This window comes from Eurosta solidaginis, chromosome 4, assembly GCF_040869045.1.
Source record: "Eurosta solidaginis isolate ZX-2024a chromosome 4, ASM4086904v1, whole genome shotgun sequence".
In the NCBI taxonomy this organism is placed as follows: domain Eukaryota; kingdom Metazoa; phylum Arthropoda; class Insecta; order Diptera; family Tephritidae; genus Eurosta; species Eurosta solidaginis.
Genome location: NC_090322.1, coordinates 268,918,702 through 268,932,487, shown reverse-complemented (window position 1 = coordinate 268,932,487; position 13,786 = coordinate 268,918,702). Strand labels below are relative to the sequence as shown.

Below are 13,786 nucleotides of genomic sequence, written 5' to 3'. Positions count from 1 at the left end.
ATGATCATTCTGGACAACCTGATCCGTCCAACCATCCCACCGCAACGCAGGTGGCTGCTCCTGCGGCTGCACACCTCGGACTGATGGGATGGTTAACTTCACAAGTTGACCAAAATGACCAGCGCGACAGCGCCTCGGGCACCAAATCACGTTGGGCGCCATCTGTTATGGTATCGCATTTACAACGGAGCAGTAAGGAAGGCGGTCGGCATGATGTAGTGGTGCACAGTGGCTAGTCATTGTCGGCTGGGGCGGGTCCTTGCCAACCTTACTGTTCCTGCGCCATAAGCAGAAAAATGTTCCTATCATGCCTATCAAAACGAGCAGCTGTCAAATTCAAAAAACCTGGCAGAAGCGCAGAGACCGACTCAAAACGCTTATCAATACAAAATAAAACAACATCCGGCTGAACCGGATGTCACGGACAGACCGTTAACATTCCAAAAATTTAAATTCAAATTCAAAAAAAAACTGACGCAAAAAAGTACTACCGAACCGGACATGGCCGGTTACTCACGCTGAAAATCAAATTCAAAAAAAAACGCTGAAAAACCAACCAATAACAAAAAGGCTGGAAAAATTAAAAATAAAAAAAGAAAAGGGCCGAATATACATAGGGGGCGCCGCGGGTGGTGTTGCGACGCCCGGTGCTTTATCCCACCCTCAAATAACCATGGCCACCGACGCACCTAAAATTTCGGTGGCCCCTTACCTGGTTCCCTAAGTGCCTTCTAAATGAGAAGAATCATCAGCATTCCCATTTTTTTTTTTTTTTAAATTTATTGACAATTCATTATAAATTCCTTATAACCGTTCGATATAATTTCTTAGGTGGTTATTGCCAACCAAGCTGTCCTCATCTAAGAACTTATTTGAAATGTCTACAAACTCTTTGTTTTATTTTAACTTAAATTGCTAATACTGGAGTTACTCCACAGGACGCCAGTCATTTTGTTTTATTCAATGTTAAATAAGAAAATCAATAAAGTCGATACTTAGATTAAACTATTAATATTCGAAACGTATAATGAATGAAATTAATCAAAGCTGTCATGTCTATATTTTAATCTACTAGAACGACGAAGACCACTTTGAGTCACACTATTACCAACAGCTTTATAACTATCAAGAAGACTTGGAAATCCAGAACATGAAGCTTTAGTTTGAGATTCTTCTTTAGAATCCTCATCATTAATTTCTGTTAAATTTTCATTAATATTTCCCGAAAGTTCAATTTCTTCACATTGAAGGTCTTTACTAGGAAGAATTTGAACAGTAATCTCAACCAGGTTTTTATTAATCAAAGCATTATCATCAATATTTATCTCTTAATAATTGTAAATTAAGCAAAGCTCTAGAATAAATACAATTAGCTTAAATTTTTCTTTCTTTTGAATTATTTAAACTTTCGCATATTTTCATTTCTTTCTCATATGCTCGTATGTATGTACATCTACAACTGTGTTATATAAGGTATAATACAAAAATATGTTACGTATATGCTTAAATGTTTCTATACGTCTTTATTTTATTTGTTTGTGAGTTTTTGTTGAGAACTTTGGATATATTTTCCTTAAATTGTATATAGAAAAAAAAATTTTATTGATTGCAACCTTTTTACATTTAGTTCTTGATAACCCTCCAAACGGGGAAAGGTATTTATACTTAGTTCCTTTCTTTTTTTTTTTTGAGTGTATGAAATACAAAAAAAGAACCTTATAGGTATGCTACGACTTGTTACTTAGACCAGGACCGCATGTTAGCAGTAATTTTCGAACCAAACGAAACAAAAAAAAATTTTCGCTTGGTTACACCCAACAAAAAATTGCGCTCTCATGAACGGCCTGCGTATGGTTTGAATCTTGCGTTCGCGCTTTCAAAGTAATTTTGCTAAGGTTTTATAATAAGCGTTTGTAAAAGAAATGTACTGCATATTAAGACTTAAGTGGAGTGTAGTGGTCAGTGACATGGAACGAACTCACCCATTGTTCTAAATGTTGTGGTTACTGTGAGTGGCGTTGCAACAGGCCTAGGTTCGGGGCCCTGTTGTTGTTGCGGTCCGCGTCGTGATGCTGCAGCGGCCTATAGTTGGCGGCCCGGCTGCCGTTGTTAGTAAAGCTGGTGGCTATTGCGCGCGACGATGCGCCGTCGAGTATGGTAGCGTGCGCGCGGATGGTGGCAGCGCGCGATTTCGTTGGCGCTATTGTTGCCGCACTGTAATTACGGCTCTGCTGTTGTTGTTGTAACTGGTGGTTTCTGTAAGTCTGGTGGTGGTGTTGCCAATTGAGTCGTTGTTGGACCATATAGATGGGTTGTGGCTAACATTGCCGTTTCAACGGGCACATGAGCATATAAAGTGTGTGCCACAGGTGGTTGTAACTTTACTGCAACCACATTCATGTACACCTAACCGCTTGCAAATGTTTGAACCAACTTTTCAATTGTAGTGAGACTCCTCGCTGTTTTAATGCGTTCAGCAAAATTCGTATATTTTATACTTAGTAAAAGATGACTGATTGAACATAAATGGAATAAGTTCTGCTTTTTATAGTTAATAGCAGAGAAGTATGTTATAAACGATTTTCAAATGTTGTCTTTTTAGATCACATTTATTTTTCTGCAGATTGATTGATAACGTTGCAGATATCTTTCTCGTAACTTCTGCAATATTGTTACTTCATTTGCACTTTCCTGGTGTACAACTAGTTTTCTTTGTTTTTTTATAGTTGAACGGAGTGCCTTTTCCTAAAGACTTAGCTGGAAAAATATGTTGGAACCACTTGTTCTGTATGAGTTTGCCGTTTTTCATAGACGACACGCAATTCCAACGATGAGACCCACGTACGCACACGTTTTGGAGTTTAGTCAAAGCCTTCACAACTCATTAGACTTTTAGGTTATGGTTGCTGATATCAATTTCGTAGTACAATTAATCGTCTCTTCAACTTGTTTCAAATTTTGTTGGCTTGTACTGAAATGCCAAGTCCACACGAGTATCTATTACACACTTATTGCTGTATTCTCATTTTTCTTTGGCCTTTCCGGACGCGTGCCATCCACTTAATTGAAATTTTCTTCTTTTTCGTGTCGTCTGCCGAAAACGTGCTAGTTAAAAAAGGGATCTTTTTTCCTTAGTGATCGCCGGTCTGTCATTTCCTTCTTGTTTTCGATAATTTTCATCGCAACCTTCGCCACATCGCTAGGTGTGTTCCCGTGAACACGCTCCCAAGTGGATCGCAGCCATATGCCGTAGCAGCAGACCGTAACAATACCAAGACCCACACTTCTGTCAAAGTACAACAAGATATCAAATATTTTTGAATTACTCCTTGCGGTATCACACCCATTTCAAACATCTTACTAAATTTATATAATGCGTCATAAGATCAATCAATCTGCCAAGTTTTCCTACTTTTTCAGTATTAGTTAATGAATATTCTTCTTTTTTTTTTACTCATTTTGTTTTGTTGATTTCCCGACAGGGTGGATAATTGATGTATATTGGAACGATTTTCCGTCATCCCTTGTCAAATTTGGTTTCGAGACAAACCGGTTTCGACGTTGTGCCATCAGTAGTGTCGATTTTCGTTCTTATCTGTTGTTGTCGTTTGTTTTTGCATTTATAGTTCGTAGGTACATGAGCAGGTATTGTCAAAATGGATGTTTGTGTATGTGCTGTGTGTTCATTCAGAACCGAGGGTGGGTTTTACTGATCGATTTGTGCGGCTGCCTGAGGCAGGTAGAAGTCAGTAATTCTAGTCGTATGACCTTAATGGGTTTGTTATTTTGGTACGTTTATTGTTTTGTGTTTATTTGTTGTTGTGTGTTTGTCTGTTGTACCTGTGTGATTACTTTGTTTCTTGTAAACAAGTTTTAAAGGCTTAAATATTGTGTCAGCAATTGGGTTTATCTGTTGTTTATTTTATTTTTGTTAATTGTCGATATCGAAAGTGGTCGTGGTATAATCTGACTTAGCACATTTCCGATTCCAATATAATGTGATATCAGCACGGCTCGAAAACGGCTTTTACAAAATTCTATTAGGAATGGTAGTAGATTTTTTGGTATTTAGGCTGGGTGCGAGATCGTCAAAATTTTCGTTACCTAAACTAATGATTCACTGGCACTTTCCAGCATTGCAATAATTTAGGCAAACAGTCCAAAAAAATTTACTAGATAGGTTGACAATCTAAATAGTTGTTTATGCCAAGAAAATAATACGATCAATGATAGGTAAATAACCTCTACACAGAAAAACATTTTTAACAGCTAGTGAAGTGGTACGTCTACCACGGTGATAACGCCGCTATTGTAAGTATATTTTATATAAGTTATGTACATGGGGCTTTAGCTGCATCCAGGGTTCCACGGTTGCCACACCATGTTTCCATTCGGGACCAAAATTCATCGAAAAAAGGACCAAATTTGTGTTTTATTTGATTGTGATACAAGCACTTCACTAAAGTGTCGTAGTCGTTGTTAAATATAAAATTTCAGGATGTTTCCGTGGTTTCCTATACAAAATTTTAATAAACTTAGAACTTAGGAGACTTAATTCAAACTGCACAAACAAAAACAATACTTTTAGGTATTATATTTGCAAATTTCTAGAATAAGTCTATGCCTTCACGTTTTGAATGTAGTTTTGCCGGAAAAGCCCTTAGTTCCAGCATTATATTGGTAATTGGAAAGAAATAAAATGTATAGCGCAGTTAGGTTTTAGTAAGAAAGGGCTCAAAAATTTGCGTTTTGGTGTAGCCGACTATGAGCAAACTCAGTAAATCATAAATGATGCTTACTTTTTCCCCTGAACGTTGAAATTTCATACCAAAGTTTAGATTTAGTAAGTGTGATTTTTGAAAAACTCATATTTACTGAATCTAGCCCCAGGCTTCACATTAAAAATCAAACGTCTTAAAAGTTTCAACTGTAACCGTGTAATGTGTTTGACCTTAGATCCATCACTTTTCTTATTAATGCCTCGCTTAAAATATCTCCTATGAAATGTCATTGGTCTGCTACATTTTATTGACTGAGCAATTTTTGTGGTAAGATTTCCATATACATAAGTAAATTGAAAATTATATGTGTAATGAAAGTGTGCCAAATGTTGTGGGCAGAGTTGTGAATTTTAGCCTCAGTGAAAAAGGAAGAAAAGTACCAAAATCGTGGCTGCTGCCTAAAAAGGACCAAAAATGAAAAAAGGGACCAGCGGACCAAATGGGGTTGGAAGGGACCATTTTTGGTCCAAATGGACCAAAAGTGGCAACCGCGGCTTCATCTGACAACGCATGCCGTTACGTTTTAACTGACGGTTGTTGATTATTTTTATATAAGGAAGTTTATTGGGCATATAAATGGGCGATATTTAAATAAAAACTTGATTTTGACCATGAATATCACCAGTATATACATGCATCGCATCCCTTTTGCCATTACAGAAACCTGTTGTGCGATTGTTTTTATAATACCAACGTACATTCAATAGCAATAACAACTATTGATGATTCATTCAAACTTGTTCGTTTCATGCCCCGAGCCCATGCGTTTGCTGATTCAAAGCTTGATTAACAAAATTTGATCTATGTAAGTATACTTCTGGGCTTGGGGATCTATTGAACTAAAGAACGAAAGAACTAGATCTTTTAATTGAACTAGTTCACTAGTTCGTTCAGTAAAGTGAACTAAACTTTTATGTAGCAACTTTGCAAATTTCAAATTTCAAAATGTATGGCAACTCACTTCATTGTCAAAATTAAAACAGCTGATCGAATTTCGCGATGTTCACCGTCATATTGTCATTTTGTGAAGTTTTACAATTTATTTTATGTAATAGTGTTTCCATTTTGCTTTCATAAATTTAACTAGAAAAATGTGTGCTTAATAAATAATGAATTGTTTCAGATGCCAAAGCGAAGTGAAATATGGAAGCACTTTAAAAAAGTCGTGAAGAAAACAAAATGAAATGCAAGTACTGCCGAATTTCCATAAGTTTTGCTGGCGGCATATATGATGTTTAAATTAGGGAGTGAGTAGATTTGACTTCCGAATTGAACTATTGAACTAGTTCAATTGGTTGAACCATAGTTCAATTAGGTGTCCGAACTAAGAGCCGTAAAAGAACTAGTTCGATGGACGGAACGAACTAGAAGTGAACTCATCTTTTCATTGAACTAAAAAATCCAACTCTACTTTACACTTCATTCATATTTGTATCATGATTCATCTCGTGTAATAGGCGTTGACAATTGGCTTGGTTAATGTTAAAATAAACTTCAGCATTACTTAAAATGATTTCTTATGAAAATTTTTTACTTTTAAATGTGGTTCTTCACATTTAGTGCTCGCGTAAGTTTGATAAAATAAAACATACCATCTTCTGAATCAGAGCTGCTATAGGTTGCTTTACTTTTCGACTTCTTGTTCTTCTTTGACTTTTTGTGTTTCTTTTTTTCTTTGCTTATTGTCTTTTCTTGCAGGAGATAACGATCCGAACGTTTCACAACTATTTAAAAAAAAAAAACAAAAATGCAATAGTAGTTTTACGAAAATTCTCGTTAAAAAAAATCTCGTTTACCTCCTATTTGAAGTGGTACATCCAGTGAAAGTTCGGAAATTGGTATATCATCAATATTATCATATTGATCAGCATTATAATTTGAATTGATAGCGCTTGTCAGTTTTTGTTTATTTGCATCCGTTGATGAGGGTGATGATTTAATGTAGTGTGGATTGTGAGATTGCTCAATGAGACGTGTCATGCGATGGTGTTCAATTTGCTCAGGAGTTAGCTCTTCACTTTTACGCCGAGTTCCCAAAGTGCTATCCTCATTATGGACAGCTGATACGAATAGCTCATCTTTATCTTCCTGAGACGATGTGCTATTATTTTCATCTTCGGGTGGAGCATTTATCCAAACGTCTAAATCTAAACCGTCAGGTAAAGGAACTTTGCGTTGCGCTTTTGGTGCTACTGGTATAAGTTCGCCATCAAACAGTAGTGCCATCTCTCTTACAATTTCAATAGCGAGTGTTGGTATAACTTCATATGATGGGTTCGATGTACTATGCGTAGCTATATTTTCATTGTCGTCCGTAGGAATTATAGTCATTGTTATTGTATTTGTATTCTGATTGCTATTAAACTCAATTCCAATGGAAGACGACTTGCTTAATTGTGCACGTAACATTCCAATTAGTATGCATATTGAATTTGCACGTTCTTGCACTTCAATATCACTTGAGCTGCTGAAGTTTTGAAGTTTTTCCAAAACATGGTCGCAAAGCTGTAAAATGTTGAAATTGTGGTCAAATTAGTATCTGAATTAAAAAAAAAATGGTTGCATCGACACTATTTTCTAAAAGTAATATGCAAAAAAGAACAGATCTTGCTAGGATATAAATATGGCATATTGATAAAATAAAATGGAACGATTTTTTTTCGAGATGATCCCCAAATGACCCTAGGAGGATTCCAAGGGAGTCCTCAAAATCATCCCGAAATGACCCCCGCGAAGAAGCGGGAGGGATTCCAAAAATCATACCGAAATTACCCCAAATTCATCCACAAATTAGCCCCATATTACACCGGAAGGACCCCGGTGAAGTCAATAAAATAATTCCGAAATGACCTTCAAATGACACTGGGAGGACCCCAGGTGGTAAATTTAGTGTGAGTTTTAAAATATACACTTTTGCTTTATATAATTGGTATGAAAGAGAAATGTACATTTCAAAACTCACTCCTGCCCCTGGAGAGTCCCCAAATTCATCCCGAGAACCCTGGCTTAACGCAGGATAGAAAGGGAAGATAATCCCACAATCGATCTCACATTGCGATCCGTCACCACACCGTACACACTACTGCATATAGACTGTATACACATTAGAGTGGGCCAATTTGTATGGACGAAAGTTAACTGATATTGCGCCATCGATATTTCGATAGGATTTGGGCTCAGGAAAAAAAAAAGTTCCACTACGCATACCCAAACAAAAATAATTTTCGAGCCTGCGAAATTTCATTTTTTTGACTTTTTTCGACTTTGATTTTTAAGGTCTTTTTCATGACCTACTAAAACAAGTAAGGAAGTCTAAGTTCGGGTGAAGCCGAACATTACATACCCAACTGTACACTTGAAATGCTATAGTTGTTTGTCTTGTGTGCTTAATAGTGTTACAAGGCTGCGCAATAATACATATACATATAGTTCTATTCTGAACTAATTTTCGTTTAAAAGAACAAGAAGGATACAGAGGCTAACACCAATTACCTTGAACGGGTAATAATGCAGTTTTCCTTCAGATATGGGGATTTCCCTACTGTTTATTTTAAAATAAAGATATAACAGAACAATAAACATATACACACAAGTACCATTGTACTAAAAAGCGTTATTACAAAAAAAATGGCAGGATTATTAACGAAATTTTCCAACTTTTTTTCGCTAAGATTTAACTTATTATTTTTGCCTACGACCCTTTTTAAAGTCATTTATATAAAAGTGGGCATGGTCCTTAACCAATCTTATCCATTTTTACCAGAAACATTCCCTGCTAAAAGGAAAATATGTGTACCCAATTTTATTACGATATGTACATTTTTTTTCGAGTTATGGCTCCCGAAACATTGAAAATTGTTTAGACAAAAAAGGGGCGGTGCCACACCCATTTTCAAAAATTTTAATGTTTTCCAATTTAATGTTATAATTCAATTTAGAAAGTAAAATTCTATTGGTACAAAGCTCTTTTTCGCTAAGATATAGCTTATTATTTTCGTCTACGACCCTTTAAAAATCTTTTATATAAAAGTGGGCGTGGTCTTTAACCGATCTCGTCCATTTTTTCTAGAAATATTTTCTGCTATAGGGAAAAATTTGTGTACCCAATTTTATTACGATCCGTTAATTTTTCTTCGAGTTATGACTCCCGAAACATAGAAATTGCTTAGTCATAAAAGGGGCGGTGCCACGCCCATTTTTTTATTTTGAACTTTTCCCTATTTATTGTTATAAATCTACATGGTAAATGAAATACCATTGATATAAAACTCCTTTTTGCAAAGATATAGCTTATTTTATTCGTCCACGACCCCTTTAAAAAACTTTTGTACAAAAGTGGGCGTGGTCCTTAACCGATTTCGTTAATTTTTCTTCAAAGCATTCCTTATAGTAAAGGCACCCTTTCTTCCGAATTTTGTTACGATAGGTTAAACGATTTTTTGATTTATGATTAATAATATTTGTAAAATTGATTTTATCACAAGTGGGTAGTGCCACGCCCATTTAAAAAAATTTTTTTTTTAAATTTTTATCAAGAGTCTCAATATCAGTCCACATGTCAAATTTCAACATTCTAGGTGTATTATTTACTAAATAATCAGGTTTTCTGTGTTTTCCAAAATGTTATATATATAAAAAGTGGGCGTGGTTATCACCCGATTTCGCTCATTTTCAATACCAATCTATTCTGGGTCGAGATGGGCCCGTCTACCAAATTTGGTGAAGATATCTCAATATTTACTCAAGTTATCGAGTTAACGGACAGACGGACATGGCTAAATAAATTTTTTTTTCGATACTGATGATTTTGATATATGGAAGACTATATCTATCTCGATTCCTTTATACCTGTACAACCAACCGTTATCCAATCAAAGTTATAATACCCTGTGTACAAGTACAGCGGGTATAAAAATTTTCATATGTATAAAATATATATTGTTACGAAAATTAGCAACACTAAGGGGTACTGCCATCTCTACGCCGATGCTAAGCAGCGCCTTGTATGCACATCCATAAATCAATCATTTGCCGTTATCCGGTGGCAAAACTCTGAGCCAGATAAATAATTTTGCATGTAAATGCAACAACAACGATTTGAGCCAGATAAATCCAGATAGAAGTCTGGTTCAATTTGTGAGCCAGATAATTTGTTAATTACTTCTTTTTAGGTTGGCAACGCGGCCTTTAATATACCTACTTTTTCAAAAATAGATGTCGCTGCTTAGCCATTCGCCGTATGAGTTAAATGAAAAACAGCGGCGACATCTGCCTATCACATTTCACGTGTGCGAAAATTTCACGACATCTGCTTTTCAAGTCTCTCAATGATCCAGAGCATTCCCGTGAGAAGTGAGCGGGAGTCGGAGCTGTAAAACTCACTGGAAGACGGCAATTATGTATCTACATAAACGAATCAATCATTATGTCTACACATATGTATGTACACGCAGCGGAGAAGGTATGCACAAACACATGCAGATATCTTATCTGAGATGCTCCCGAAAGTATGCAATTGTAATTGTGGAAGTGTCGCTCACAAATACGCGCGCATATGAGAAGCTATACACGTGCATCTGTAGTTATAATTATATGGCAGTAACTAAGTAAATTCTGGAAGCGCCTAGAAGATGCAACCAGGAAATCACAGAGTATAAAAGCACCAAAGGTAGAGGCGCTACAGTGAGTTTTGATTAAGCACGCAATCTGTCGGGCAATAGTAGAGTTATTTATAGTGAAGTACTTTAATAAAGGCCATTTTGCATTATTAAATATTGGAGTTATTTATTCAACAGTTTAGTGATTCGAACTTAGCACAAGGTTGCAAATAAGAGGATTTACAAGTAAATTCGCTACAATATTTTTTTTTAAACTGTTATTGACAACGTTTTTCGCGGACATTTTTGGGTCGGACAGGGTATACATGAAAATTTTACAATCAAATGAAAATTTTTTTAGTAGGTCACGAAAAAAACCTAAAAATCAAAGTTGAAAAAAAGTAAAAAAATGAAATTTCGCAGGCTCGAAAATTATTTTTGTTTGGGTATGCAGGAACTTTTTTCCTGAGCCCAAATCCTATCCAAATATCGATGGCACGATATCGGTTAATAAATCGACCCAGTCTAATACACATCCATACATATATACCATCACGCCAGAAATCGATTTTACGTGCGCCTATACATGTTTCATATCAATAATTTGGTTAAACGGTTAAGCGCCAATAAAGTAAGCGAATTGAATGTTTTTGAGAGGGTTAATGAAATCATTAGTCAAGTTTTATACATTATACCGTTTTCACACAGAAACTTAATCGAATCACAATTCTATTTAATGAAATAATTAAGTTTCCCTATTCATACAGGGCTCTTTGCTTCATTAAGCGAACATCTGTCAGCAGCCCCAAAAAAATATTTCGTTTTTACAAAAAATAGTTAAAAAGGAAAGCAGTCGTGTCCTTCTTAACTACAAAATACAATGAAAAGCAAATGCAGCGAAAATAAAATTTTTTCGTGTTTTTCTATTTTTCGTAAATTTTTGAAAATAATTTATTTTTGATTGTCATTTGTTACTTTGACAATAAAATTGGAAGCAACAAGCAAAACCGACTGGGTTTTTCACTCCATTAGGCGTTCAATAAAGCAATAATGAGATAATTAAGAATTTGCCTTTTGTATGGAAGATATATGTATATGAAAATGATCTGGGCGAAAAAAGAAATTCATTTAGCCATGTCCGTCCGTCTGTCAGTAAACACGATAACTTAAGAAAATTTTGAAGTATCTTAATGTAGTTTGGCATGTAAGCTCCTGAGCACTCATCTCAGATCGCTATTTAAAATGAACGAAATCGGACTATAACCACGCCCACTTTTTCGATATCGAAAATTTCGAAAAACCGATGGTGCGATAGTTCATTACCAAAGACAGATAAATCGATGAAACTTGGTAGGTGGGTTGACCTTATAACGCAGAATAGAAAATTAGTAAACTTAGCCGTCCTTACTTGTTTTGATTGTCTTTATAGTTAAGGAGGACTGCTATCCATTTTAACTATTTTTTGTAAAAGCGTAATATTTTTTTTGAGGCTGCTTACAGATGTTCCCTTAATGAATGGTCCTGTGTGAGAGAAAAACTTAAATATTTGACTTAACGAATGATTGTGATTCCATTAAGTTTATGTGTGAAATTGGTATTAGAGCAAATTGCGACCCAATAGGAAAATTCTGAAACCTTGAAAAGAAGTTATACAACTCTAAACATAATACTTATGTTGTTTGTTTTTATAAATAAAATATTTTAAGAAGGGCCCAATTTGGAAACCAGGAAACCAACGTAGCGACATGTGCTCCAGAAAAGAATAAGCAATAAAAAAAATTACACATTTCATCAACAATTTGGAGAGACTATTTATTTAACTTATAGGAATCTTAATATATAAAAAAATTTAAGGAAGGTTAAGTTCGGGTGTAACCGAACATTACATACTCAGTTGAGAGCTATGGTGGCAACATAAGGGAAAATAACCATGTAGGAAAATGAACCGAGGGTAACCCTGGAACGTGTTTGTATGACATGTGTATCAAATGAAAGGTATTAAAGAGTATTTTAAAGGGGGGTGGGCATAGTTCTATAGGTGGACACCTTTTCGAGATATCGCCATAAAGGTGGACCAGGGCTGACTCAAGAATTTGTTTGTAAGATATGGGTATCAAATGAAAGGGATTAATGAACATTTTAAAAGGGAGTGGTCCTTAGTTCTACAGGTGGACGCCTTTTTGAGATATCGCCATAAGGTGGACCAGGGGTGACTCTAGACTGTGCTTGTACGATATGGGTATCAAATGAAAGGTGTTAATGAGTATTTTAAAAGAGAGTGATCCTTAGTTCCATAGGTAGACGCCGTTTCGAGATATCGCCTTAACGGTGGACCTGGGGTGACCCTAGAATTTGTTTGTACGATATGGGTATCAAATGAAAGGGGTTAATGAGCATTTTAAAAGGGAGTGGGTCTTAGTTCTATAGGTGAACGCCTTTTCGAGATATCGCCATAAAGGTGGACCAGGGGTGACTCTAGAATGCGTTTGTTCGATATGGGTATCAAATTAAAGGTATTAATGAGGGTTTTAAAAGGGAGTGGTGGTAGTTGTATAGGTGGTCGCCTTTTCGAGATATCGGCATAAAGGTGGACCAGGGGTGACTCTAGAACGCGTTTGTACAATATGGGTATCAAACGAAAGGTAGTAATGAGTATTTTAAAACGGAGTGGGCCTTAGTTCTATAGGTGGACGCCTTCTCGAGATATAGTCATAAAGGTGGATCTTACCCCCAGCGGGTAAGGGGGTAAGAATATACCCGCGGTAGGTATGCCTCTCGTAAGAGGCGACTAAAATACCAGATTCAAGGGGTGTGTAGCGTAACCTTTCAGGTTGCCAGCGCAATATATAGCTTCTCCAAACCCAATTGTCAACCTCACCTATCCGCGGCGAATCCTGTTTCACTAACAGACGAGGCTCTGGCGACCCCAAGCTCCTCATGGAACTTGGGGGTGGGGAGGGAGGGGATGGCCTGAAGGTTTAATGTGGCCACATAAATCGTTCCCGAGGTGGTCGGGCTAGCACCTTGTGGTACCGGAGCGTACCGGATCTGTATCCGGCAAAGGACCATCACATCGATAACACTCCCCAAAGCCTTCGGGGAGCAACCTTATCGCTACAACAACAACAGGGATGACTCTAGAATATGTTTGTACGATATGGGTATCAAATGAAAGGTGTTAATGAGTATTTTAAAAGGGCGAGGGGCTTAGTTCTATAGGTGGACGCCTTTTCGAGATATCGCCATAAAGGTGGACCAGGGGTGACTATAGAATGTGTTTGTACGATATGGGTATCAAATTAAAGGTATTAATGAGGCTTTTAAAAGGGAGTGGTTGTAGTTGTATATGTGAAGGCCTTTTCCAGATATCGACCAAAATTTATTTATATATATAATACCACGAACAGT

At 36.5% G+C, this 13,786-nt stretch overlaps 1 protein-coding gene across 3 annotated transcripts in view; it reads right to left on the bottom strand.

The window, feature by feature from the left end:
• The window catches only part of g (adaptor-related protein complex 3, delta 1 subunit-like garnet), a 164,306-nt gene that overhangs the window by 14,641 nt on the left and 135,879 nt on the right, over positions 1–13,786 (bottom strand). For all 3 annotated transcript variants that reach the window (XM_067786062.1, XM_067786064.1, XM_067786063.1), the window contains 2 exons: positions 6,578–7,286; positions 6,374–6,505 (listed from right to left, as the gene is read on the bottom strand). In XM_067786062.1, coding sequence (XP_067642163.1) covers positions 6,374–6,505; positions 6,578–7,286 — 841 coding nt within the window. The remainder of the gene's footprint in view (positions 1–6,373; positions 6,506–6,577; positions 7,287–13,786) is intronic.